This window comes from Phytophthora infestans, genomic scaffold, assembly GCF_000142945.1.
Source record: "Phytophthora infestans T30-4 supercont1.30 genomic scaffold, whole genome shotgun sequence".
NCBI lineage: Eukaryota > Oomycota > Peronosporomycetes > Peronosporales > Peronosporaceae > Phytophthora > Phytophthora infestans.
Window position 1 is genome coordinate 628,116 of NW_003303729.1, and position 27,695 is coordinate 655,810.

A 27,695-nucleotide genomic window follows, 5' to 3' on the forward strand; every position below is an offset into this window, starting at 1 on the left:
CCGGTGCCCATTACAAGTCGGTGAGGGCTGTCTGCGCTGGAATGAACTGAGCATTTCCACCCATGACTCGTATATCCGAAAGCCCACCAGCGTGCCAATATCCTGTCTCGAGAATGAATATGTATTATACATCGTGTGTGATCAAAAATTACTTCGCACCAGCTCGCCGATCTTCCCTTTCTCTCTCCATGCGGTACCAATGAACATCTTCACTTCGCTTCAAGTATTGTTGGTGCGGGTGCCACGCTTCATCCAGCTGGCACGCTGCTCACGCCAAAATTCCGATCAACACGAGACCATCTTTATCGACGCTCGCCAAAAAAGTTGAGTTGAAATGCGGATTTAAGTGCTGCAAGTACTGTAACCCCGGCTCCACCCCAAAGCGTCAGCTGTATTAATACATGTACGTCGATAAATGGGCGTCGCGAGAAAGATGGCAATTTCTTTAGGTACAAGATTTCGCACTCGCGTGACCGCAACCCGCCGCTGATCCCTTCCGAGCGATAGCATCTGAACCTGCTTAAACAAGGGAGCTCTAAAACATATACTATCTGACTACTGCAACATTCAACTACAATCTCTTCCTTGATCGGACAAATATTTCAACCAATCACCTTTCCTATCAGTCTTCCCGCCAAAAAAAGTCAACGAGCAAGGCAAGAGATGCCGGACCGACCCAACTTGCAGCGTACTCTGCTGCTTGCTAGCGACTGCCCCGCCAGTTGCCTCAATGGAGTGCCTGTCATGCTAGGAATCGACGAGGCTGGTCGCGGTCCGGTCATGGGTCCCATGGTCTACGGCGCCGCGTACTGGCCTGTAGCTGTGAACGACGCTATGTGCGCGTTGGGCTTCGACGACTCCAAGGCACTGAGCGCCGAGAGTCGAGCGCAATTGTTCGAGAAGATGCAGTCCACCGAGGGGCTCGGGTGCGTGACAGGCATTTTGCAATACACCAGCAGGGAAAACGATGCTTAGAATACTTCATTGACAGGTGGATCGTTCGCTTGATCTCGGCGGCTGAGATCTCGGACAAGATGCAGCGCCAGACAAGCAACCTAAACGAAATGTCACGCGATGCGGCCATCCAACTCATCAACGAAGTACAAAACAAGGGCGCTGTGGTCAAGAAGGTGTTCGTGGACACTGTAGGCGACCCACGCTGGTATCAGAGCTTCTTAACGAAACACTTCAACGGAACCATCGAGTTCCGCGTCGAAAAGAAAGCCGACAGTCTTTTCAAGGTGCGGAAAAGTCAATAGATTTTGCAGTGATGCAGTCGAATCGAGGTATTGACGAAGCTGTGTGTAGGTTGTGAGTGCGGCGAGTATTGCCGCCAAGGTGACACGCGATCGAGTGATCAGCGACTGGATGTGGGAGAGTCCAGCACTCGAACTGCCAACGGATTTTGGCTCCGGGTATCCCAGCGACCCAAAGTACGTAATAATTAAAATGCGAGAGAAATGGGATCACGATTAAAAAAACATGTTTGTGTTTTGAACAGAACCAAAGCGTGGCTATCAACTCACATGGACCAAGTGTTCGTATTCCCTAACATTATCCGCTTCAGCTGGGGAACTGTCGAGCCGTTCAATGAGAAGGCTGTGAAGGTCGAGTGGCCACATGACAAAGATCTCGAGAAGGTGAGATTTTGAGCAAATTGAAGTTTGTTGTTGCAAAATTCACCTTAGTTTGCTTCTATCAGGCGAATGCCCCGACAGGCACGCAGTCCATTACGTCGTTTCTCGCCAAGCCTGTCAAAAAGGAAAAGCCTGTTACACGGGCTGCCTTCTTTACACAAAGAAACATGCAAGACGTAACCGATTTTTAGATAGGTATACGTGAAAAAATGGGTAACATTGTCAACGGCCCCATTTTTCCAATATGTCTAATGCATACAAAGTCCAAGTCATAGATACAACTCATTTCATGGAGCGTCCTGAGTGTCTACATCGCGGCGAGTTGTGGCAATTCAGTGCGCAATACGGTGGCTGGTTGGCCATCAAGCTGCTGCTCTTCAGCCACGCGCTGGTAGTTGACCCGGACGCTGACACCGGGACACCTCGGCGGCGTCGTAACTCGCTCAAACTTTGGATGGACTTGTGTCTGGTCAAGGACATCATCAAAGTGCACAAGGAGGCAACAGTTCGTCGCGGAAGCTACAGCCAATCGCATTGCGCGGCCAGATTCAAATTCACAGTAGAAACCAAGACACTGCAGCTCCAGTTCGCCACGGCCACAATGGAACAAAGGGACGAGTGGCTGCACTGTCTGTCACTCGCTACCAAGCTGCACGCGACGCACGAGATGAAAGAAGGTAAGGAAATGATAATTATTATTATTGATGCTGGGACTAAAGAGGTCTTTGCAGGCGCAGCATTCCTGAGATTCGCGTCCAGCGGGTCCGAAGACAGCGATGAGGAGAATCGCCTGTCCAGTCCGGTGTCTTGGTCCGAGGAGAATGCGCTGCGATCAGCACAGTTGCTGTCGCAAAGGCCTCGCCCAACAGCGACGCAGGTCAGTGCTAAAAAGTGAAAATACAGACGCAATTAAGTCTGACAGTCTCTTGCTAGCCGCAAGCTGAGAATGTGCGGAGTTCTGTGTCGCTCATGATCCTACGAATCACAGCGAAAGATGACAGTGGCTTCAGGTCTGTTTAATTCAATTATGTTTCAATTAAAAATTATTAATTGTGTTTCTAAACGTCTCGTAGCGTGTCGACTATTGTGCCAATTAGCGAGGCTTCGCAACAAAGTGTGCGTGTTGGTCAAGTCAAATTGGATGCAATTCGGCAGATGAAAGCCGATCTTCATCGAGCAGAAAATAAGGACAAACTCTCGACGCCTGGCCTTCTACATACGCTCCGACGTGATGCCGACAGCTTCGTGTTGCATCTTGATATTGGCGATCAATGGCTTCAAGATGAACAGCAGTCCATTAGCCACTATATTCTGGGTTGCGCAAGTCGAAAAATCGACCTCAAGTTGGTTCCAATGAACAGAATGCCACCGCCTACGCTTGACTTGGCAATTGTCGGGACCAAAAACAAGATCAGCGATCTGTCCCAGCGCGCGTACACTTGCTACGTTATCGACGTGGTTTTCAACGGCACGACATGGCAACTCGCTCGGCGCTACAAGGAGTTCGACGCGTTGCACAATCAGTTGAAGCGGAAATATCCCGGTACTACGTTGCCTGGTTTGCCGCCCAAACACGTCTTTACGCCGACGGAAGGCGTGTTCATTAACCATCGCAAAGGACAACTGGAAGCTTTTCTGAAGCAACTGCTACTGCACCCGATTGCCAGCACCGACGTGTTGTTGATGTCGTTTCTAGGTGTTGTGTCCACCTCGCGCGACCCCGAACTCGGCCACAGTGCAAAAAATGTGATACATGTGACGTCACTGCATGATAGTGTCGCTGTTGGTGACATTATCATGTTCTCGTGTCGATTTGGAGCCAGTCGACTGCAACGCAAGGTGCGTTTAAAGGCTACTACTTGTCGAGAGGTTAAAAACTCATTTTTTGTTTTGTTTTGCTACAGTTTACTGGATCAAAATACGATCATGTTGGTATCGTAGTACCAGGTGAGTCACGCTTTCTCTTACGTATCATGGAGGCAACGTCCGAGGGTATCCAAGTGTACTCTTTAAAGCAACGACTTATGGCGTATGCACGTGAAGTGTCCAACACGATAATTGTGCGGAAAATCGCAAGTGAACGCACTCCCGAGCTGACTGAAACACTGCGTGAGTTTGTCCGCTGTGTGGACGGCAATCCCTACAGCATCTTCGGGATATTACGTTCCACTGGAGAATCGGACCGCAATCTTTTCAACTCGGTTCGTGTTTCGACCAGTGCGTGTGAAGAAGGCGACGACGGCTTGTTCAATACTGGCGGTAGTAGCACTAGCTCAACGCCGTCATCACCTGAGGGCACGGACGCGACCAGATCTCAACGCAAATACTTTTGCTCCAGTCTGGTAGCTGCAGCATGGAAAGAGGTGGGCTGGCTGCATACGAAACGCAAGTCAAGTTCATTCTGGCCAGGAAGTTTTGAAGATGGAGGAGAAGTTGAGCGGTTGTTAGCCCCCCGGTGTGACACTGGGACCGGAGACTGTGATTGACTGTCGAATAGTTGAAGTGGGGCTGTCCGCGCAGTGCTAAAATTTACTAGAAGTACTCTTCGAAAAATGTTTCCAGCTTTTTCGCGAACGGGAGATACGGATTGGCGTTGCGATAAACGGCAATTGCCGCGAGTGCCTCGACGAATTCGGAAAAGACAAACTCACTGTCGGCATCGTATCCGTTGATACTTGTGGCTGTACTCCCGATTTCTCCGTCTTGTTGCACGAACGCAACAAGTTGCTTTATTCGCCCGTGCGGGAACAACGCATCGATCAGTTTTTTGTCTTTCAACAAACTTTCAAAATCGCTTAAATCGAGTAATTTGCCACGCGATTGCGAATTTTTGTTTCTCTGAGAATACGAACTGAAAATTCGCTTTAGCTTTTTCTCTTGAGCCTTGCAAACGTGTTGCACGTCAGGGTAAATCATTTGCTTCTTGAACGTCAGTCCTTGTTCCTGGAATTTCTTCGTCAAAGGAACAATTTTGTCCACAACCAGGTCCATCACACACAAGAGCAGTGAGCCGGAGCCGTTGATCGTCTCCATACTAACCTCGTCCCCCATATTCATCATTGTGGCAATTTGACCCATAAATTCCCGCCGTTTTTGATAATTGTGGTATGCCACACGAGTTAGCGCTTCGAAAAACTCGTTCGGAGTTGCACCTCGATCTTCCACCTCTTCCTCGCCCTCTGTTGCTGGTCCCGAGATGCTAACTCCAGTATTGGAAGTATCCGAGATGCCTCCGTTGGATTGGCGTGATTGCTGGTAGATCAGCTGTAAGTGCGACCTCAAAATGTTCTTCTTGTCGGTGACACCAGCTTTTGTCATGACTTTGAGGAATTCCTGTTCGAGAATTCCCTTGCCACCGGCTGCACTGCCATAAATTCGGAAGATTTTGATCAAGTCGAGAACATTATCCTTGTACACTTGCTCAATTTTGCGGAATTCGTCCTCCCCGTCGCAAATGGACAGGAGTTTTGACGCTGGTAAAGATACCCACGACGCCAGTGTTTCTTTCTCGAGTGACACTGAAATATTCGAATCTTTGCACAACACTCTTCGTGAAAAATCGTTAAACGCTTCTCGAGTGACACACCGTTCGTGCCAACTGGCAATATGTCGAACTGCCTTGCAAATGTCAATAAAGCGCAAGAATTGCAGATTGATCCGCTTGAGTTTGCTTAGAAAAATGTAAAATTGTTGCTGGGCGAAGGGATCGCACTCGTTCTCTTGTAACGAAGTCTTGACTTTTTGCCATTGCGGAGTGAGAAACGAGTAGCTGAGATGATATCTTGGAGACAGATCCATTCCCGGTGCAACATAATTTGGATGAAAGAGATACAGGTACACTGCGTAGGCGTACAGCGAGTCGAAGTCGTTTAGTACAAAGCTGTCTCGAGTCACAATATCTGGTGGCAGGTTAAGTATCTTCGGGACGATCTTAAAGTAGGATCTCAACTGGACTTGGGCAGAAGGCGACAACGTTGTCGCGGTCGTTGAATTCTCAGCTGCTACATTCGCTGCAGTGTTGGTTAACTCAGTACTTCGGATTCGATCGTACTCTGCTTGTGCTTCAAACGAAGAGTGGCACAGTAACTTGAGCATGACACCTGGACTCGCTATGACTGCTCTGAGATCCTGTAAATATTTAAGGGGTTTGAACTCTTTCTTTTTGTCTTTCAAACGATTTTTCGTCTTGGCACTCGAGGGTTTCTCATTGCCATCGGAAGTTCCTCTAGTGGGTGAGTCGATAATTGTTCCCATTTCAGCCCCACGTCGACGTTGGAAGTTGAACCATTGCATCAAACTATCAGACGGAGGCGAGTGTTCGACTTTTTCCAGTGTTTTATCCAAAAGTTGTTTCATCGTTTCATCATCCTTTTCATCGTCAAGCCCAAAGCCGTCGATCTGAGGCATGGCATGTCCGCTACTCAACGCATCGAGGAGCTCGTTTCCATGTGCAGTTTCGAAGAACTCACCAGCTGTCGACGGGTACATTTGAACTAGCTGAAGTGTTTCTAAGATCCGACACAATGTGGTTAGTAGTGCAAGTGGCGGTGTAGTAGAATAACGTACTTAAGACACTGTGATCAGCTTTTCGGAGCGAAACTTGAAGTAGCTCCAAGATGGAATCCCCAGCGGTGAAGACCAATTTTAACGTTTCTTGCTGAACTTCTTTTAAGCGATCAATCTCCTGTAGAACGACAACGCGAATGAGGAGAATACAATGAATAATTATGCTGAAATGCCAGTTTTACCTTTTGCGCTTCCAGTGGCGTGTCACGTCTAAACGATGATAAAAAATGCATATTAGTTTTCACAGTATCACTCGATATCGTATGTTTTACTTACAATTCTTCTTCAAAGTGACGACGCAATTCCTCGACCTTCTCCTTGCCCCTAAGACGCAAAAATGATCGCCAACTCCCCCAAATTCGCCGCAGTTTCGTTAATTCATTTCTGGCAACAACAAAAAACAATATAAGAATCGAAGTCCTCGCCACCGGATAATGTCCATCCATACCTCCTGAATGCTACTTGAAAGCGCTGCATCCGTTCATCCGAGACTCGAGCGACATAGCCTCTCCAGACTGAGAAGGCATCTTGTCTGCATTTCCGCTTCGTCTGCGCTTGTTTGATAGAGATGCATCGCTGGATGAGCGCCTGTTCTCGAAGCCCCGCTGCCTTGGCGTTCTTCCAGGCCAAGAAAACCATTCGCGTGATCTGGAATCGTAAAGTCGAGACTGTGCGGTTCATCATCATGATAGCAGCCTTAGCACGAACGAGACCTGCTTGTTTGAATGTGGCCTCGGCTTTTAAAGCCACACGGTCAAATTTCGCGTAGTCAAGAATCCGCTTCGCTAACTGTAACCAGAAAATGTAAGATTGTGATAACTACAGGTGAGAATAATATTTTTTTCTACGAACAAGGTCGGGCTTGATTCGAGGGTCGATGCTCAGTATCATGTCGATCAAATACTTTAATCTCGGGGCGTCGCTCATTCTGGCAGAGCCACAAAACGAGCAACGCAACACCCACGAAAGGTTCGTGGAGCTGCAAAACCCACACGTTACTGGTTGGTGACAGGTAATGACTGGGTTCTTGGCCACACTTGGGGGTGTATGCGTCGTTGAGAAGACTACGTGTGGCGTGATTCCTCGATGGTCGACGTTGCCTTTTGTCACTAAGCCACCATCTTCGTACGTCGTGGGACCAATCAAAGACTTGAAAAACTGCGCACGGTGCCGAACATCGGCCACTCCTGGTCCAAGTCCGTCATCGCTACCGTCACTATCACTGTTATTTTCTTCACTATGCTCACGATCATCGTGGATATTGTTGAATACAGGGTGGAGTGGCTTGTGGGAGTGCATCACTGCCATTTTCCTTGAGATCGCTCGCTTGGATGCCACTATACAGTTTAGTCGCTTCCTACACGGTTATTCCCTCGACAAGATACTTTTGAGATAGTTTCGGCGAGTTCGTCGATGGCGAGTGAACCCCCAATTGTCGAGGCTACACGTCGGCGTCCATGAGGCGATGAGGTCGCTCCGGCTTAGATTGCTTACATCCCCTCGTGTTCCTAAAGATTCCAACGAGTTGTTTCTTCTCGACAGCGACCTGGTTAGAGACGTCCTGGGGTCTACGTTCCGCAACGATATCGCTGTCTCCTTCTGCTTTTGCATCTTGCAAAAAAGTGTTGCCAAAAAGTGGCAAAGTGTGACTAGTCATCTCAACAAATGTAACGTCTACTCGATAGAATGATGGTCATTTAAGTTGCAGCACCATCACTCTTTTTTTGCCACGTCGAAATTTACAGGCTATTTTCGTGAAGAGCTCCTAAGAAAGGCAACTAAGTCTGAACAGAGGTGAGAAAAGATTGTATCCTTCTCTTACAGACTGCAATGGCCAGCCCGGCGGTCCAAACGTCAGCTCTTGGCTTAGAGTCGCCTCCCGATCTCGCGTTCGCGACCGATTTGGTGTTCAATCTAGACGACGTTCGTGCTGCTTGTGCGTCTGATCTCATTTCGCACGGGAACTTGGTGGTGATGCTCAGGAGTCGAATTAACCTGGAAAGGACATATGCACAAGAGCTCAACAGGATGGCAAGACACTCGCACCTCGGTGGGAGGGAGCACGGCACGATGAAAACCGCGATGGCAAGTCTCCGATCACAGTACCTCAACACAAGTGTGCAACACCAGCAACTCGCCAAGAATCTGGAAGAAGATGTACTGCAACCCATCGAGATTTTGTACGAGTGCAACACTGAAAAAGCGCAAAACCTAACACGTCGAGTCAATAATGCCAAGAAGGACGTCAAGGTACTCCAAATCTTCAGCTTTTGAGTCACAATTGACAGCTTTGCTTCTTTCTTGTAGGCCCAAGAAGATGCGTATAGGAAAGACTACCGTGCCTTTGATAAGAACTTTCGTGAGGCTTCTGCTGCGTTTTCAGCTGCGATGAACTCTGGGTTTTCCAGTACACTTCTGGAGGATCAGTATCATCGACGTATTTCGCAGTTGGAAGACACGGATAGTCCAGTGAAGACGAAATTCTCAACTACACTGTCAACGCGGACAGAAAGAGCATCAGGAACCGCAGCGTTGAAATCGATCCACAATCGGAAACTCGTGAGCTGGTTGCTCCCATCATCGGATAGTCATCGAAAAGAAGAAATGGCGAACAATACGGTCAAGCAAATGGCGGTGAGTGGGGAATATTTGCGCCTATCAGGAAGTCGTGTGACTTATTTTTAATGGAATATTAGGCTGCAGAGAGATCAAGGATGAAATGTCAGCTAACGTGGCAAGAAGTGGAAGTGAATCGAATCCGAATGTATCGAACCGTCCAAGACGTGTTAGCAGAATATCAGGTGTGTTGAGTTGCTTCCTGTTAAGTTACCCATTATTGTTAAAATTAATTAACAACAATTTACAGCAAATCGCGGAGGATCGTATCTTGAACATCACTACAAATCTCCGGAAGCATGTCGTGTTTGCATCCTCAGCTCTTGCAAACGAACAGGTGAGGGTGGCGCATTTTCCATTAGTTCGGTACTAAATATTTTTGTCGCAGTATGACTGGCAGGCCATTGCCCCCAAGTTGGAAGATGTCGATGTGAAGAGCGATATTCGAGACTTCATTCGCTTCACACGTGGACACAAAGGTCGTATCCGCTTGACAAGTTTGACTGTCAATGATCTGTGCAACAACACGACGCATTTCCTGATAGCGTCACCGTCCTCGAAGCCCTGTCGCCCACTGCGCAAAACTTGCCTCGAGATCCGTGATATCTCGTCCAAGAAGGTTCCGTTCGACTACGATGGCAACCAAGAGCTTCTCTGTAAAGTTCTAGATGCACGTTCGACTGAAGTCGAGCACCAGGATCAAAGCTTATCTACCCAAGGAGAGTTCTCTCGCTTGCAAATCGATTGCAGTGCATCATCTACGGACAACGATTCGTCAGTAGATGTGGAGACCTCAGTGGCCCAACCCAATGGTAGCCACGACTTGAAAGAGAAGAGAACCACAGCTCAACAAAATGAACCAGAGAATGATGGTGACGAGGCAACGCCAAGTGTCAGTCCGTTCGAAAGTAGTTGCTCGTTCAAGAACCACTTCTTCAACTGCGAGCTTGAGACGGACACATAAAGTGACAACCACCTTTAGAAAGAAAACAATTCAGTTTAATTTTAGATGAATCCACACGTTCATCGCGTTCTGATCATCTCGTTGTTTATTTTTTTTGTTGCCATTTTCTAAACTCGTCATGGAAGACTACATTCGAGGCGTGCTGTGCGGCTACTTGCAGGTGCAGAATGGAACGCGGGATAATGCCAAACGCAAACGCACCTTTGTCGTGCTCTCGGATGCACGCATGGACTATTACCTCACGGATCCACGTCCAACATTCACTGCCAGAATCGATGCCACATATTTCCTCACAGAGGCAACACGAGTGCATCACTACTTGGAGTTGAATTCTAGAGCACCTCCACACTCAATTTGCTTGACCACGGACAAAACCACGGACGTCTACATCGCGGATAGTCAAGAAGAAGCCGATCTGTGGTTTCGTCACCTCTCCGAGCGACTGGAAGCGCTCTCGACAATGTTGAAAGGAGCTCTTATGCTACGTAAGGAGATTTCAGCAACTCAGCAACTCAAGCGCTTTGTACTGAAAACGAAATACCGCTGGAAAGCCAGATATGTGGAACTCGGTCGCTCGACTCTGCGCTTCTGCAAAGCTTCGGATCACAAGACAAAAACCATGAAACAATTCACTCTCACGGCGACGAGTTTTGCCGGCCAGGAGAACACGACGTACTTACGCCAGCTCTCGGTACTAGCGTCGAATTCGATCCCTGTGGTTCCAACGCCACAGACACTCAAGGGGATCCAAAGAATTGAAAAAGTGCGTCGAGAACAAGAGGAAAGGAACCAAGTCGACAACAGTGACACGAGCTTAAAAAACAACGAGGTGCGACCGAAAGGGTCGAGCGTTGCGGCTTTTTACCCATTTATCGTGACCACAGGACAAGCGTTTATCCTGTTAGCAGCTCCGACAGAGCAGATACGAACGCATTGGATCTTAGCCATTCGACTTCGAATTATCGCTTTAAAGTATCGTCACAACGGTGGAACATCTCCTCGAAAACAACCTGGAATTTTAGCTACACAAGAGGTCAGCCCGTATCAATTACAGAGCTTTGTTGAAGCTCAACCGAAACCTGGTGGACCATGGAAGCAACACTACGTTGAATTGGACAACGGAATGTTACGTGTCAAGAAAAGTGAGAGGAAATTGGGTTCCGTCTTTGAAGTGCAGCTCGTTCCAACGTGTCGTGTGACTCCGTTACTAGACAAAGCCAACGCTTTTACGGTCCGTTGTCTCGGCTGTGAAGTAGCGTTTGCACCGGGTAGTGCGACTGAGGCTCGACGTTGGATGGAGTTGATCCGGAAGGCAGCAGCAGCAGTCGATCGAACACGTTGCCAGAAAGTTTTCCACGACGATATCCAGAAATTATTGCGTCATAGTGTCGTGTACTCACTTGATGTGGCTTCCGAGACGAGCGCTGGTATTGTCTTGATGAAACACAAGAAGCGTATCTTCGTATTAAGTCACGAGCCGTTGGCTCAAAGACCACCGAGACGACTTAGTATGGCAGCAATCGCTCGACGAGTTAGCTTACTTACCGTCGCTACGTCGAAAAGTCTACTTTCCACGACTCCAGAGGCCACAACCGAGACGAAAACCTCGGCTATTATCCCGCAAGGAAGCGTGCTGGTCGGCATCTCACAATTTGGGATGGAGCACGACTCGGTTGACACTATTTGGCACACGCTACGTCAGAAGAAAGGATGTTACAAGCAAGCTAAGCGACTATTGTTCCGGGCTCCTGCAGTGAAGGAAGGCGTTGTTCGGGTCAAGTTCCGAGCAGCTGATGACTGGGAACTACATCGATGTCGTCTGGCTAATGGGATGTTCCGTGTAACACAAAGCAATGGTAACATTTTAACAGAAGTTACCCTGCGAGATTGCGAAGTTGCCTTATTCAGCGACGACGACTGTGTCAATGGTATCAAGCTCACTAGCAACGTTGTGACACGCACTCTTGTCTCCATGAACGTGGCTGTGGACAACGACGCGTTCCTGTGGTTTGCTATGCTTCAAATGGAGATCTCCGTGGCGCAAAATAACGCGGTATTTCCGTTAACTACTGCAACGTTAGTTAACACCCCGGTGGCAGCTCCAGAGGAGAAGAAACTAACTACTGATCAAGCGAAAAGCTACCGTGAGTGCTCTGTCGTGGGCACTCGAGTCGAAGAGATTGAAAAATATGTTCATGACCAAGAGCAGCTTGGGCTTGGCGTTACTGAAAACGACCAGGAAGTTGACAGCTCTAAGCAGGTTCATGGAGTATTTCCACAAAGCTCAGCAACTCTCAGCTCTGCAGACATAACCCGCTTCTTCCAACACTTGGATGTTGTTGGGTCAGGCAAAGTCTCGTCGGCCGGGCTGGCCTTTACGATGAAACTCATTACCAGGCAGATGACTCAAGATCCTCTTGCTGCGTTCTCGGCCGCGTTGGATGCACTGAGATTGGACAGACACGAGAGTCTGTCGCTGGAGGAATTTACCGCTGTTATGGCTAACGTGACTCACCCGCCCATTGTCGAGTTGGTGAGGAAGGAGGCTCATAACGATATCCAATGTATCTAGACAAGGTAAAGAGTCAAAATCCTTGATCTTAACGCTGAAAGCTCGTCTTCTATATCTTGGATTCCACCAGACTTTGCAGCTCCTTGAGCTCATCAAACCAAGAGCTCCATGCATCTAAATCTTCCGATAAATCCGGTTCCTGGAATGATAACTACGTTAGCAACGACGGAGCAATTGTTACATGTCAATGTTACTAGTTTACCTCCAACACGAAGACATTTCGAGGTTGTGTTTCGTCTCCTTGTTGAAGCTCTTTGAACCCCATGGCTAGAAGACACTGATGTCCGCCTGGATATTGGCCCAGATCAGCATGGAAGTGCGCGTTATCCCTGGGAATATGACGGAACGCAGCGTTCTCCGGTGACTGGCAGATATTGCGCACCACAGCTAGAAGTTTCTGCAGCGACTGTCGAAACAGTGTCTACTCTCCACAATAATTCAATTAAAATATCACAATTATTGTTTTTAAAATATTCCACAATTAAACGTACCTCGCTGTCTGTGCCTTCTCGTAGCATGGCAATCGCCATCTCAAGTTCCTCTTTTCCGTGCGGGATCGACGCGTTCAAGCGTTCGCGCTCCTGCTCTTCTAGCTGTCGCTGATGGTCCTGCTCAGCGCGCTCCTGCACGCGCTGCTCGCGTTTCTTCTGCGCTGCAACAGCCAGCGCTTGGATCCGCTCTTGCTCTTCTCTTTGCTGCTCCACTTCGCGTTCCTCAGCTTCCTGAACTAGTCTTTGTTTCTCCTGTTCTTTCGCCAGTTCAGCGACTCGCTGAGCCTCGTTGACCGCTTCCTCACGCTTCTCTTCCGCTTGTTGCCTTGTGGCATGTTGCTCTGTTATCTGGCTGAGTTTTGTCTGCAGCTGTAGACGCAGCGGGGCGTCCTCTTCGAGCGTAAGTCTCACATTGTCATACCGATGTAGCAGATCCTGCACTTTGGCCAGCATTTTGGGGCCGAATCGAGGCTGGTTCGTTATAGGATCTACCATTGAGCAGCGCGCGCGAAACTTCTCCATCATGGCGTCTACATCTCCATTAACTGTGGTCTGTAAAGATGACGATAAGGTGGGTATGGATATCTTTCTTTGCAGTGTTGAATGTGGAAAAGAGTGGACGAACCATAATGAAGCGGAAACTCTCCTCTGAAGACTCGCTCACTATGTCGTCGGCGACAGACTGCTGCAGCTGCGCTAGACGCGCCTCAAGGTCCTCCACGTGCGCAGTTGCTTGTCGGAATTCGCTCATATGGCAATTGATGAAAATTATTGGAGATCGTCTCTTTAGGACAATTATTGAGCTGATATCTTCAATTCACTGCAATCAATAATCGTTGAGGATTCCAGAAATAAATTGAAGCCACCATCTGCAATTATTGGGATATTTACAGTTTAGTGCAGTCAATTATGTTTTTAGCAGGATACCCGAAATAAATTGAAGCCTGCACAAAAATTATCTCTATAATTTTGTAAGCAAAGCCGAAACATTTTAAAAATATGGAATCCAGCTATTAATTTTCAGCTCTGATTAGCAAACGGGTTGTACCGAATACCGCATCGCCCCTGTCCTAAGCGAAGTTTTGTCCTAAGCGAACTTCGATTATGGCCAATGGCAGCGCTTTATCTAAAACATATGGCTGCTGCGCGTAAATGTGTCCTTTCGCGAGCTAATTGTAAGCAGCAGTCTGATGGGGGTTGATAAAGAGACTACGAAGAGCGTAAGCATACAAATAGCTAGAGCTGTTCGACCAAAATGCTAGTAACTGCTCTCACCAGCGGATCACTTTGGAATTAATGGAGGCAGGTCTTTCACGAACGGAACATTCAACTGGATCAGCTTGTAGTATTTTTTACTTTTTAGCACTAATTGTGAGATTTGCTACTAACCTTACACGTAAACGTCGAACATGGGCGTTCGCTTAGGACAGGGGCGATGCGGTAATATCAAATCAGAAAGCCACAGCAGTACGCAGTGTACTGCTGTGAATAATGATGAGCTCACACATAGACTTCCGCGTCCTGAATCGAAAAAGTCGTTCAAATTATCCAGCAGATCCTCCTCGGCGTCGTCTTCGTCAGAATCACCATCTCGCGTCAGCCACGTGCCCCAAAGCATTTCGCCGTAAGCGTCGTGATGGCAAATATGCCAATCCTCAAAGCTTGGGGAAAAGGGGACCGCTCCAACTTGGAGCGGTCTCCTTCAGAGTCCAAGTGAACGGACCACGACATCATACGGCACGGCCTTCCATGCTGTTTGAACTCATTGAACTACGTCTTCTACTGGCGGCTTCTTCACATGTCCTCTTTTCGTGTACATAACACGATCCAAGGATTCCGCTCGTCGATGATGGTGGACAACTTATCCTTAAAGAAATAGAAGATGTCGATATCACCAGCTTGCACATGCGGTGTAATTCCCCTGGGAATAACGAACATATGCACATCCTTTTTAACGCAGCGATCCTTCACAGCTTTCTTGTTTCGTAACCCAAAATGTCAATGGTTTCGGTCAATGGGCAGCGGAGCGCGAGGCATGGCTCCGTTCCTTCCGAGCTAAGCCGCATCGAGGTTCAGCTGCTCAAAAAAACACATGTGGAAGCGGTGGAGGTTCAACGCTACAATACACACCATGCCGCAGACTGGGGCTTCTGGACAGGTCCGGGCACGTGCGTCTACTCCATCTGACCCCCAGCCGTCAACAAAAAAGGTGGAGTGGCGGTCTTATTCATCCCTACGGGGCTTTTAAAGATACTACCCCAGTTTTGGAAGACCATTGGAGTCAGCACTTCATGGCGATTCAAGGCACGCTGCTTGGCCACAGGGCCTTGCTGCTAAACATATACGCACCCCACCGTGCGGCGCCGAGGGAGGCCTTCTTCCCATCCCTCTTGGACGTTAAGCTCCCGTCCGGCGTTCTACTATCCGTCGGTGGCGATTTTAATTGCATCCTAGATGACCAAGCCGATCGAAGTTATATCACCAAGGCTGGTTCCCATGAGTCGCAGGGGCTGCGGGACCTCCTCGCTAATTGGAGCCTCCCAAATCCAGTCGCAGAAGCTCGTCCGCTCAGTTGGGATCATGGGGACATATCGCAACACCACGCCAAGACTCACACCCATCATTCTACGATGTCCTTGCATGGTGCTGCGTCGTCTCGGTTAGATCGTTGGTATCATAACCCAGCCATGGCATCATGGGTGGCGGGCTATAAAAACCTTCCCCCCGGGGTGCTGATCACTACGGATCTCTACTTCATCTACACGTGCCAAATGACCCAGCTGCGGGTCAAGCGGCTAAGTCGCCTTCATTCAGTCCCAGACTATGCGTCAGCGGCCGTCACAGCTCGAACGAGGGCCTTGTTAGCGGAGTTCCATTCCACCATTTCCTCAGTTGCCTTGTCGGCGAGGGTGCTGGAACACGTTGAAGCGGGCCATAGCGATGTTCATTCAAATGGAGACCCAGAACCAGCGCCATCGCCTCCGAAACACCACTCGGCAAAAGCTACGACGACTAAAAGCACAGCAAGCGCGCCTTCACGCCTTGACAGCTGGCGCTCCTGTCACCGTGGACGGGATCACAGATAGGCTGGCCGTTTTAGATCTGGAAGATGGTACTGGATTCACACCTGCGTCTAGGCTGCGTCGTGCGATTGCGGACTGCCAGAAGGCCAGGTCGTCATCCCATCAGCGACGCCAGTTCGCGGAGGCAACCTATTAAGACGGCAAAACCACCAATGCCATGTTCAAGCGAGCGTACGATCCGTCGCCTGGATCCGGTTCCCGGCTGTCCGAAAAGAGCGATACACGCGAAGGCAGACACTCTCGCGGATGCGTGAGCGCCGATCTTTCAGCAGGATGTACGCCTACCCTTCACCCCTAGCTGCAGTGGCAGCGTGGATTGAACAGGTTCCCGAGACGTCGTCTGAACAAAAAGCGGTGGAGGACCTTATCACTGCCAAGAAGATTGAGGCTGCCTTCTCGGACTGCAAGACGAGGACGGCAACTGGATTGGATGCGCATATCAGGACCTCCTGAGCCCCCATATTCGGTATCCTGCTCAGTGCGTGGTATTCGGAGGGGCCCTTTCCCCGTTCCTTCCTAGAGTCCAGTACCGCCTGCTTGAAGAAAGGGGGAATCAGCACAATACGCTCAACTATATAGCCCAATTGCCCTTCTTAGCACCGAGTACAAACATTTTCCAGAATCCTGACCAAGCGAGTACGGCGGACACTGGTCGATCGAGTGCATCCGAATCAGAACGGGGTTGTCCCAGGCCGCACGATACATGAGACGCTTCATCTATTTGAGGCCGCCCAGCACCTTATTGAATCGGAGAGTGCTTAATCGGAAGCGGTCGTCCTGTTCCTTGATTTTATAAAGGCTTATGACTCCCTATCCAGAACCTTTCTACTCAGGACACTAGGGAGACACGGGTATTTTGAGAGGTTTGTTAGGACGGTAGAGCCGCTACACGATGGCACATCCACAAAGTTTCTTGCGAATGGATTCAGCTCTCGGAGCGTATGGTTGATTGATTTGTGGAAATTTCAAAATGAGACACTTGAGTTCGAGCGGGCATAATCTACTATGTTAAATAAAAAAAGTATTCAGGGCAATAGGTGTCGAATTTCTGATATGCAGAAACGAGGGTTGTACTTACATATTATTTTTTATAAAGCATTTCAACTAAACACCTGGCTTAATCTTTGACAGTGGAAGCCTTCCAAAACCATCGTAAACAGCTGCCTTATCTGCAGTAGATATGCCACGACATATGAAACACTTGGCAGTAACCCAGGTCGCCGCAAATAAAACCGAACTTTTTGAGAATTATTTATTTTTGTTTGGGAGGCTCACTTCCAAAGTGGCCGAGGTTAGCGAGAATGACCCGCCGTCGTAGTGGAGGTTCACAAGCAACCGCTCCACGGCGTAAGCGTAAGAAGGGCCCTACTCGAAGGTAGGCTGCTTTTCGTCGAGCTGTCGAAAAACTTGGCGTGGAGTCAGTAACGAAACTGCGCGAGGATTGGAGTTCTTAAGACACCCGCTACGGTGGCTCCGAGTGGCAGCAGTCTGAGGGCGTCGTGATGCATCTCTTGCAACAAGGTCTATCGCAGTGTAAAATTCGGGCCATTATTCCGGTCGGTGGCTCACGTGTTGATCGTCTGCGCAAGATTCGTGAATTGGGTCCTGAGGAGTGGCATACTCGCAGATCTCAGGCAGCACCATGGCACGCCTTTGGTGACGAGGACATTGAGGCTTTTAAAAAGCACTGTGCTACTTGAATTCTAGAAGATGGCTTTCCATGTGCTCATCGGCGTCCACGGCAATATTTTACTGAGCCCAATTTGACGTGGGTCGTGGTTCATGCACGCTACGTTGACGATATCACACGCAATGAACCTACCGCACGAACGCTAAGCTACTCTAGTTTACGCAGTATGTGCACTTCTATTACCCGGGAGTTCGGCTCACAAGAACTGCAGAAGACGTTTGTGATTGCTGTGTCAGACTGGATATTCGGTTGAATGACCCCGACACCAGTGAAGCTGAAAAGAAAAATATTTTACAGGAAAAAACCACGCACATCAATGGGGCCATTGCGCAGCGTAGGTTTGTGTCAAAATTTATTAAATCTTACACGGCCTTGCATGCACCGGACCAACAACTACCAGATGACATTATTCCTGACACATACGACACCTGCGATGATGACACCATTGTTGAACCAAATAGTGAAGATGATGGCGAGCACAATGTGATCCGTGTTCAAATACAAGCGTAGGATTTTGGTGGGGGAATATCGATGCCGCATTATGGCCATTCACGTCCGTCATCGGATTATTTTAACAGCAACCTGATCATCCAGAATTTTGTTGTAGCCGATATTACAAACAAGCGCAACAACGTCTACTTCTACGACGAACGCGCCCAAGGTAAGGGAGCCGATGCCCTTTGCAGCCTAAGACTGCTATATCACTTATCCACCTTAAAAAATGATGCCCGCAATGGCGTGCCACCTGCCGAGATAAGTTTGAGTCTTCTTAACAATTGCGTAGGACAGAACAAATCCAAGGTGGTCATGAAGTTTTTCGCGATGCTTTCCGTGGTGTTCCCGTACAAGAAAGTGGTGTTGTGTTTCTTGTTACCTGGTCACTCTCACATCATTGCCGACCGCGTCATTGCATGGTGTAGACGTGCTACACGCAAAAAGAACTTACATGCTCCACTGCTTCTCGTGGAAGAAGTGAACAAGGTAAAAAGTCTTAATGGGATATTTCTCGACCGCAGCAAACCAGACCATCCTTTTTTCGAACAATGGGGCACATTACTCAGCAAATACTTTATTTCTCCTCCATCCGGTTACACCTCGAACTATTTTTTTGAGATAGATCAAGGAGTTTGTACTGCGCGCAAAACAGTTAACGCGCCGGATAGTGAGGCCTCCACCTATGCAATGATTAATCCGAACAGTCTCGATGAGATACAAAACGCTTTTATCACCGGGCTCTTTGGAACGAATGTTCGCAATATTTGGGAAGCTTCCATTCACAGCGTCCGGCTACCGCGCTGTCAAGCGAAAGAGTTGTCAGAGAAAAAGTTGAAATCGTTATCAGCAAAGTATTTTTCGATACCACAGGAGTTCTTGGCCTACTACCCAGCCGTACCAGAGCCAATCGTAAACGCTCCACAACTCGACTCCACAATCAACGATACAGACGTACCAGCTCCATCAAATGAGAAGCGAAAACCAGGGCGCCCCGAGAAGAAGAAAAAGACGCTGAAATCGAAGCAGCCTTCGATCCTGCAGTTTTTTAACTTGGCCCAGAGGCCGTCGAGCTGACCATTTGATAATACACGTACATGTAAATGCTTACATAATATACCTGCATACTACCGGTAGTTTTCCCAGCTGTCGGGGCACGATGGTAACCCGGGTTCCCGCCATCCGCTTCATATCGCCGACTTAAATCTCACCACACCGAATTAACGTCTCACCAGACTCACCTACCCCTGGAGTTATGCCGTGTACCTATCTTAACGGTTAATGCTGACATTTGTATAGTTTAAGCTGGCCATCACTCTGACGTGGGATGCCACCACTCCTCTGTCATATATCTTTGCATAAAGCTTTTTGCGCCGCCAAACGCTGAAACGATTCATTCTATAATTTAGTCCCGAAGTACACAAGCGACTCTCAAGGAAGTCTGAGCTCTACTGTGTTATTGTTAATGTTTAGCTAGCGCGCTCTAATCTAATTGTCTATAGCGATGGCCCACAGCACTCACTCTGCGCCGTTTTAACTACAAAGGTGTATCAACGAGTCCAGTAGCGGCGACGAGAACGTCTCTCACAATGTGTGTCCTGACCCGCGACGCAGTGGCACAGCTAAAGGCATTGATGTCGCAAGTTACACGAAGACGGTAGACTTCAGGGGCTCTACAGGAGCTCTCACGCCGCCGTACTCATCTGCGCACCGAGCTCATGATGCCTCCGTTTCTGCGACCCAGCCACCACACCCGCTAAATTGTGACCAGTCATCGCGCCTGTCATCCCCTTCAGCTCGTACCATTGCGAGCCCGACGACATCTTCGCCGGTGCTGATCAACACGCAACCACGACGTACACCACCGTCGAAGACACAATCGCGCTCCAGTGACGCCAGAAATGCACTTCAAGACCGCAAAGAGTCGCGGCACAGCCGCCGGGCGAAGGCTGCTCCGTACAGCCGCCCTGACGCACTTCCTGTCCAGCAGTCGAACCGACCAGTCGTCCACCCGCGCGGTCTTATGCGGGCCAGCCCCGAGCCGACGTTGAGCTCCCGATCATATGGTAGGCGACGAGTACTCTCGATCACGATGATTGTTGATGCTCTAGCGCTGAAGGCGTATAGAGCTGAAGAACACAATGACCATTTTCAATAGTAGCGTAGTTCGATCAAGCAGCTTTTGTTAATTTCAAATACAACAGCGAGGATGTGCTACATGAACGTCTCCATCTCGCATTACAGCAAAGTGCCATGCACCTAGCTACTCAAGTGTTACAATTCAACAAAACTAAATCGCAGATATCCTACTGCAAAGTTGACATCTCTTCCATCTCGCCGGTAAATGTGGTGTATATCTGCGAGATCCCAACCGTGCGGACGCGATAGTTACACAAACGAAAGATTTTGTTGATGCGTAGGCCTCGGAGCTCAGGGTCCTAGGGGAGAGGGAGATTAAGACGGCTATACACCTTTTGTATGCTCCCCATGCCCACTCCGCCGCCTGACGCACCGACGTGATTGCGTTGTGTAGCGTACGAGCTGATCTCCCAAGCGACGGCAGGATCCGCTCAATGTCACCATCCTTGAGGGGAGTGATAATCCGTCCGGTTAGCTCAGTGGAGCAAGGAAATGCAGAGTCGGACACGACGTTCATCCGCGTGTCGGGGCAGTACTTCGGGTCCAGCAGCTTCAATCGGAACCACAACGACGTGTCCGAGTCGTTCCACGACCCCGGACAGTTGTGCTTGCTTCAAATAATGCATCCATCTGCCGCGAAGCAGATAGTACCCGTCACGAAGACGCCGTGGAGCCAGCCATTGTACATAACGTTCTGCAGGTCTGCACTTGACGGTTACATGACCTGTAGTACACAAACAATGAACAATGCCTATCGCTATTAGCTCGTTCTCAGTCATACCACGTAAAGATAGAGTACCGCACCCGTAAATTATTTCCATCAATGAATCCAAATGTGTGCTTCACTAACGGCTCGAGGCTTTACACGGCGTGCCAACTCAACTTGGCGGGCCGGGGATGGCCACGAAATACGTGCCGGTCGGTAGCCCTTCAGCGTACCCGCCAACGCTTCTTCAGCCTTACGGAGTGCACTTGCAAGAGTACTCGGGGGCACTCCGAACAACATGCACAGGGTACTGGTCTCCATCGAACCCACGTAAAAGCACAATATGAGCCCCAGGCCCTGCTGATGGTAACTCAGTTTAGGAGGACGGCCTCCAGTGGAAGACACGGGGCGGATGTGGTTGAAAGTTGAAAATCGCTGCAGCAACTGATGGAAAGAAGCTCTACGTCGTTGACAGCAGAAAGCCAGTATGTAAATAGACCATTCAACACCAAACAAAGTGCTACCTCGTTAAACGTGTGGCATTCAGGAAGTTCTTGTCCATGCCGTTCATGTACAGCGATATCCACGCCGACTCGCTTGGTTTGTCCAGGCATTGCGATGTCAGGTGTGGTGACTCCGCATGGCGACACGCCAAGCATCCTCGATCATCAGCCAGTACACCTCAGCTCGCACCTCGTTGACAATATCCTCTACCTGCGCGAAAACCTGAGCCAAGTAGAACAGTTCATTCATCTCGCACTCCTCCTCCATGCTTCTTCGTGCCGCGAAAGGGAAAGTGAAAAATGGAAGGAATCATTCGAAGTCCTGTCCGGTTCAAAGTGTCAGGCACATCCAGTCAGGATACTGTATTCATTATTATTTTCTAATTTTGGGACACTGTTGTTAGGACAAGAAGATCGTTAGTAAATTGGTTATGGTGACTACCCAACGTGATATGCTTGACATAATACTTGATTAAACCCACCTTATCTGCAGCAGATAAGGCACCTGTTTACGATAGTTCTGGAAGGCATTCAGTAGCTCAACAAAGAGTGTATTCTTAGCTCCACGACAAATCGTGTAAGTGTGACCAGTGGCATTCGTCAAGGCTGCCCTTTAACCCCGCTCCTTTTTATCTTAGCGCTAGAGGCACTGTATCAAGAGCTGAATCGTCACCCTGATTTGTCAGGCATCCAGCTCCGGTCGCAGGGTGGTGTTGTCGATGTCTGCGTCGCTGGCTATGCCGACGATACGGCGTCTTACCTGGCGTCCAGCAGGCATATCCTGCAGCTTCTGAAAGTGACGGATGCATTTGGGGCAGCGTCGGGGCTGCTGCTAAATCACACGAAGCATATGGTGCTTGCTCTTCATCATACTGGAATTCAGCCACCCGCCATATTACCACCGCTGAAGATGCAACCGGTGACTGACCACGGCAGGTACCTTGGCATTCGGGTCGGCAGTCGATCGGATGCAGAGAAATCCTGGTGCACGGATGCGCACCTCCGAGCTGTGGGAGGTCGCGCTCAGGAGTCCAGGTAATTCATGAGGAGGGCGAGGAAGAGCCGTTCCATTTGAAGCAGAGTTCGCTGTGTCAGCTGCGATTGTGGGCAGATAAGGGTGCAGTCCAGTCGGTCGTCTCCTGCCCCCCCCCCCGCCAGTGTAAAGTATCGAGAACAAGCTGATGTAAACGCGTGAAAGTTCTAAAGTGCTTGCCACTGACCACACGTCCACTGAGACCCTCGAACAGCTGTAGATCGTTCAGGGCTGCATACGTCAGCCACTCCGTACACAAGCGGCCCAACCGTGGCCGCCTCTGTGTGCATGAAAGACCGCCATGTTGTAGAGGTTCTAAGGGGGGAACCATCGAGACGACAGCGGCGCCCACACGAATTCCATTGAAAGGAAATCATGCCGAAGTGGTGTGCCAGTTGATACATACCGTTTGCCATAATTACAGAAGCCATGCCTGACTGAGGCGCGGCTGACTGTGTGACCATAGACACGCCGGTCTGCCACATGGGAGGGAGAATTCGACTGGACTCGCGCACCTGTATCGTGATGTTCGGCGTCAAAACGGTGCGCGGGGCCACCTCTCCAGCGTATGACGGCCGAGCGATGAGAATGTCCCCAACGATGTGGATGGTGTGCATCCCTTCCAGTGCCACCGTTCCACTGCCGCTTCAGCCATCACCATGCGCTCCACCCTTAGGTTCGGGACTGCCATTCCACCACTTGTTCTGGGAAGAGCTGCGGGGTCTGCATCCAGCCAAGCCCGGGCGCAGGGGGTGTCCACTGCGAATACTCCATGCCATTCCAAATTTCTGATCTTCTTTGACACCCGACTGATTGTACCCGAAGAGGAGACCAGGCGTGCCGACCGATGTAGGTCAACTTCGGTAAATAATCACTGCTGTCGCAATCGCGCTGCGGTGGTCCACTGTGAGAGCTTAACAACACGCCAGATTGGTCAAATGCTCAGCAACGGGCGACTTGTTCGGTGCGTCGCCGCTGCGCTGCGTCCCGAGGTCACGGTACTTGCGGTTCATCCTCATCCCCGTCACGGCCGCCTCGTAAACTAAAAGAACTCGGCTCTTCTGACATCGAGCTCGGACGCAGTATCGTGCTGCCGCGGCGGCTTGGTCCAACCGAAATGGGGAGGCCAGCTCGGCCAGATGGTCGACACGCTGGGAGGAGGCTAACCGACACGTGCGTGTGGGTCTGGATGCGTTGGAATGGAAGCGCCTTCGTCGCATAGTTGGGCTTGGACCATGGGGAGAGCGGATTCTCATCCGAATCAAGATTTATGCGTGCTCGCTGTATTACCCTACGCGAGGCTTCCCGGGTTGCCCCCACCCGGAGTGTTTTCGAACTCGTCACGTGAATCGCTTTCATGTTTTTTTTATCCTGTCCGGCGGCCACAGAGCTTGGTCGGGTGTTTCTGCGTCGGTGGCGGTGTTAAGATCTCGGGCTCCTGACCGAATCGATCTTTGGTTTGAGTTGCCCAGACTACCCAAGGATGTCTGGAGTGCCGTGTTTCACTTGTACCCGTCCATGACAGCCGCGGACTTGGATTAGCTCACTCCGGTCCTCACGGATGTAGCTGAGAGCTGTTAACGAGTTGGAGCGGCGCTATACTAGCACAGCGTCTGGCGGTGGAGAGTCGCTTTCTTCTATTCTCCAAACAACGTCACCGTGGGCTACCATACGATCGTGTTGCGGTCGCGGTTGGCATGTGGCTATGAAACGGTGCATCACCACCTACGCCTTAAAGCCGCTCATTTTCATTATGAACGTGCGATCAGCGTTATGAGAACGGCTCTAAGCGATACGGGGGTTGTCCCGTGCGGCCTCGGCACCGTGGCCCCCACGCGGTTTCTCCTCTTTTTCGACGAAGGATCCCGTGGAAATCCTGGTCCGGGGGGGGGGCGGTCTTAGTGTCAGTGGGGACGGACGCGACTAGCTCTAATTTGTGCCGGGTGGACAGTATGGCCTACGGGTCATTACGAATGACCAACAATCTCGCGGAGTTGCTTGGTCTATTCACGGGACTCCGGGCCTGTCTACAGGCGGGCTAGTCGCCTCTCCACGTAGTAGACGATCGTCAATTGGTGCTGGACCAGCACCGAGGCAGGTGTCCTCCCAAGGCGCAACACCTCCGGGCGGTATATTTGTATTGCCAAAGCGTGGCTGGACAGCTGACGGTACTGTCCTGGCGACACCATTACAGGGAGCACAACAGGATGGCTGACGCTCGCCGTAGCGTTCAAGCTCGACTCACGCACGAATCTTGTCTTTTCGAGCGTTGGGCTACCGCTTACGCTCATGCTGCCAACGACGCTGGGCACTGGTTGCAGCGAGACCAACATGAGGACGTTTTTATGTATGTGGCCTCACCACTGTAAGGTGACGGGGTATCCTTGTGACCTTGGGTCATAAGACAGGGTGGGTGGATTGAGACGGCCGCCAGAGAGGTCATAGGATATCGCTAGTATTGTTACTAAGTGACAACCATGGTCCATAAAAAAGAGCATTCACAGCTTTCGACATGTACGCTCCCAGCGAGCCCCAGACAGCGGCCTCTTCCGCCGTTCTAGCGTCAAAGACAGGTAGAAATACAAGGTAGAGCCACTTGATCAGCAGCTGGGAATCAACTTAGGCCTTCTTTTTACAAGTGAAATTCGAATTCTTCGCCCATTCAATTTTCCTATTCTGCTGAGCGCTTTCCAGACTATCGGGGGGGGGGCTTTCGCATCGACGCGATACCAGTCGACTTGAACACCAAGTGATGTGCCCAGTCGAGTCGATTGCTTCGAAGTAGACCACAGTTTCTTACATTAGCACGGTGTGTGCCAGGTTAAGTATGTTCTTCTTAATCAAATTTTGATAAAAACAGCGTGTCCAATTTGTGTTTTCCCCCATTTGAAGTGTGCAAAGTAGTGCAATGTGTACATTTTTCAACATCTTAGAATTTGTAAACCCATTCTAGTACATGTTTTACTGAAATTAAGATTAGATTTCAATAAGTTGCATTATGCATCTTAAAAAAAACTCGAAAGCTGCAAGAGCATGCGTCCGGTTGGTTAAAGCATTACGATTTTCATTGGTACTAGCACTAACCAGCAGCTCAACAAGCGAACCAATTGAACACCGTTTTCAGTCTGACTGACAAGGTTTTATCAAAATTGCAGATCCTTTACAAAACTCAAGTCGGATACTTAAACCTTAAAGTCCCTGAATTTCTGCTTGTTCACATTTAATGTGACCTTTAAGGGTTTTTCTTACTTGAGTTTTGTGAAGGATCTGCAATTTTTTCGAAACAAAATGATACTTACGAACCTAAGTATGAATCGCGATCTAATCACTCTAAACGAAAGCGGGGCGTCTCCTCTCTTGAGTATTTATAAGCTACAGAATGCATAAAACAAAAGAAGTTGTGGTTGCCCAATAATATTATCTCCGTTTTCGGGTTCTCGAAATAGCGATGCACATAGGAGTGTATGTGAGCTCAATATGTCTTTCAAATTTTGAGATTCAAGTGTTATTTAAAACCCTTTGGTAAAAGCAATTAAATAAGGGTAGTACTACAGTTTTGCGATGGAAGTTTACACCAAATGTCACAGTTCCCGTTAAGTGCGAAATTTATTCATCATTTGAGACCACGCAAAACAAAATGATTCTTGAACGGATTTTGCAGGACAATGTCAGGACATTGAAATTGACCAATCAGGGCTCCCTATGACATGCAGATAGCTACACTGAGTTTATACCGGTTTTATCGGTGAATCGGTGCAGACGGACAATCGAGACCCAGCTTAACTGCCCTCTCCGTCGCTTTCTAGCGTGTGTTGTGCTAACCGGCACTTCGACAGCCGACGCACATGCAGCATACACTCTGACGGCTTCCTCTACGGTTTGTATCGGCTGAAGTAAGTTGCTTGCCGCTGCGAACGCCTCAATTTTCTATCTATATTTTCTTCATCAGATATCGAGCATCACTGAGTCGCTTTTGACTGTTTCGGTTTGGCAGGTCAATACCGCTTAGTAAGTACAGAGGCGGTAGCTGCTTCTCGGCGTTTCCACACCGCCAGAGCACCCACAGATGCGCAACGGAGCAATCAGGGAGGACGAAATCGGGGGGAACACGGCGAAGCTTTACAGCCCAAAAGAAGGTCGGTAGTGCTGCACGTTCACCTGTATCAATTGGGACTTGGTGATCTCGTGACTCTGGCACGCTGTTCTTATCGACTCGGTCTTGAATCCCCAATTCTGCAAGACAGCTACGCAGCGCATCATGCAATCCATCATAGGTGACTGTGCGCGCACCGATAGCTCGATCCTCTAGCTCATGCACGATATCCTTCACGATCTCGTGGCGGGCCTTTTCAACTTTTTCGATGGTCAACAATGTCTGGCCTTGCAGCTCCTTCATCTGACTTAATATAGTTACATGAGGTGGAAGTCCTGTTGCTTTCAGCTCCGAGTCAGGTCCACTAAATTTGCAATGCACACGCTCCATCAGGCTTTTGATAAGCTCAGCGTCCAGAAACAACGCTGTCTCAAAAAGAGGATGACAAGGCGGGAGATGCGTTCGCAGGAAAGGTATGTGGTACACTATCGACGCAAGGCAAAACTCTCCTACAAACGACAAGTGCCCTGGGATCCCTTGAAACATGGTCGTTACTCCACGTCGAGCCCATTCATCTTGCTGCTGAAAGGGGGGAGGCAAAATTGCAAACTCATGACTATTCGATGGTAGTCCATCAACAGTTCTCCCGACATGCATATCTCTTGCAGCTTCGTAGCGTAGATAGGTGTTCTTCACACCGCCAAGAGAACACCTTGCATGCAATTGACTGCTGTAGACGACGGACAGGCGGTTGAACCTGAGGCACAATATGTTGCAGCACCTTTGCGCATTGTATGGGTCCCAATATCACTTAAATTCACATTTTGTCTCTTTAACTCTACGGAGACCTTGTCATCTTCTAGTAAACGGTGTAAACTCTTGCGAAATCGCTCATATTGGTCAGATCCTGGAAACAGGCGATTGGTCATATCAAATATAGGTGTTGCCCAGTATATTCCTAGTGCCAGGACTGGGCATATTGATGGATGCAGTGGGTTAGCGTATACGTGACGCGGGTCACGAGGTCGATCACCGCCCTGCTCATTCTTCATGTGAGCAAAGTACACTCGCAGCGCGTCGCCACGCCACTCAATATACGAATGCCTAATG

General features: G+C 49.4%; 6 protein-coding genes across 6 annotated transcripts; 4 read left to right on the forward strand and 2 right to left on the reverse strand.

Annotated features, from left to right (window-relative positions):
* Positions 1-663: 663 nt before the first annotated feature.
* Positions 664-3,909, forward strand: PITG_13792 (ribonuclease H2 subunit A, putative; the record flags this gene model as incomplete). Its single annotated transcript, XM_002899436.1, has 10 exons — positions 664-926; positions 992-1,241; positions 1,309-1,433; positions 1,568-1,640; positions 1,942-2,314; positions 2,369-2,514; positions 2,571-2,647; positions 2,711-3,476; positions 3,542-3,838; positions 3,904-3,909. 10 exons carry the CDS (start codon positions 664-666, stop codon positions 3,907-3,909), a joined length of 2,376 nt encoding a protein of 791 aa, XP_002899482.1.
* Positions 3,910-4,169: 260 nt separating this feature from the next.
* Positions 4,170-7,381, reverse strand: PITG_13793 (uncharacterized protein; the record flags this gene model as incomplete). The annotated part of the gene is made up of 7 exons (XM_002899437.1): positions 4,170-6,145; positions 6,204-6,321; positions 6,386-6,413; positions 6,480-6,587; positions 6,652-6,992; positions 7,056-7,312; positions 7,363-7,381. The coding sequence occupies 7 exons, from the start codon at positions 7,379-7,381 to the stop codon at positions 4,170-4,172; spliced, it is 2,847 nt and encodes a 948-aa protein (XP_002899483.1).
* Positions 7,382-8,177: 796 nt separating this feature from the next.
* Positions 8,178-9,601, forward strand: PITG_13794 (uncharacterized protein; the record flags this gene model as incomplete). The annotated part of the gene is made up of 6 exons (XM_002899438.1): positions 8,178-8,453; positions 8,511-8,837; positions 8,900-9,004; positions 9,070-9,156; positions 9,208-9,480; positions 9,542-9,601. The coding sequence occupies 6 exons, from the start codon at positions 8,178-8,180 to the stop codon at positions 9,599-9,601; spliced, it is 1,128 nt and encodes a 375-aa protein (XP_002899484.1).
* A 300-nt stretch (positions 9,602-9,901) lies between these two features.
* On the forward strand, positions 9,902-12,355 carry PITG_13795 (uncharacterized protein; the record flags this gene model as incomplete). The annotated part of the gene is made up of 4 exons (XM_002899439.1): positions 9,902-11,314; positions 11,381-12,141; positions 12,195-12,207; positions 12,251-12,355. The coding sequence occupies 4 exons, from the start codon at positions 9,902-9,904 to the stop codon at positions 12,353-12,355; spliced, it is 2,292 nt and encodes a 763-aa protein (XP_002899485.1).
* Positions 12,356-12,404: 49 nt separating this feature from the next.
* PITG_13796 (uncharacterized protein) lies at positions 12,405-13,371 on the reverse strand (the record flags this gene model as incomplete). The annotated part of the gene is made up of 4 exons (XM_002899440.1): positions 12,405-12,494; positions 12,558-12,776; positions 12,847-13,142; positions 13,224-13,371. The coding sequence occupies 4 exons, from the start codon at positions 13,369-13,371 to the stop codon at positions 12,405-12,407; spliced, it is 753 nt and encodes a 250-aa protein (XP_002899486.1).
* Positions 13,372-17,230: 3,859 nt separating this feature from the next.
* On the forward strand, positions 17,231-19,188 carry PITG_13797 (uncharacterized protein; the record flags this gene model as incomplete). The annotated part of the gene is made up of 5 exons (XM_002899441.1): positions 17,231-17,304; positions 17,917-17,957; positions 18,227-18,280; positions 18,404-18,600; positions 18,985-19,188. The coding sequence occupies 5 exons, from the start codon at positions 17,231-17,233 to the stop codon at positions 19,186-19,188; spliced, it is 570 nt and encodes a 189-aa protein (XP_002899487.1).
* Positions 19,189-27,695: the final 8,507 nt, after the last annotated feature.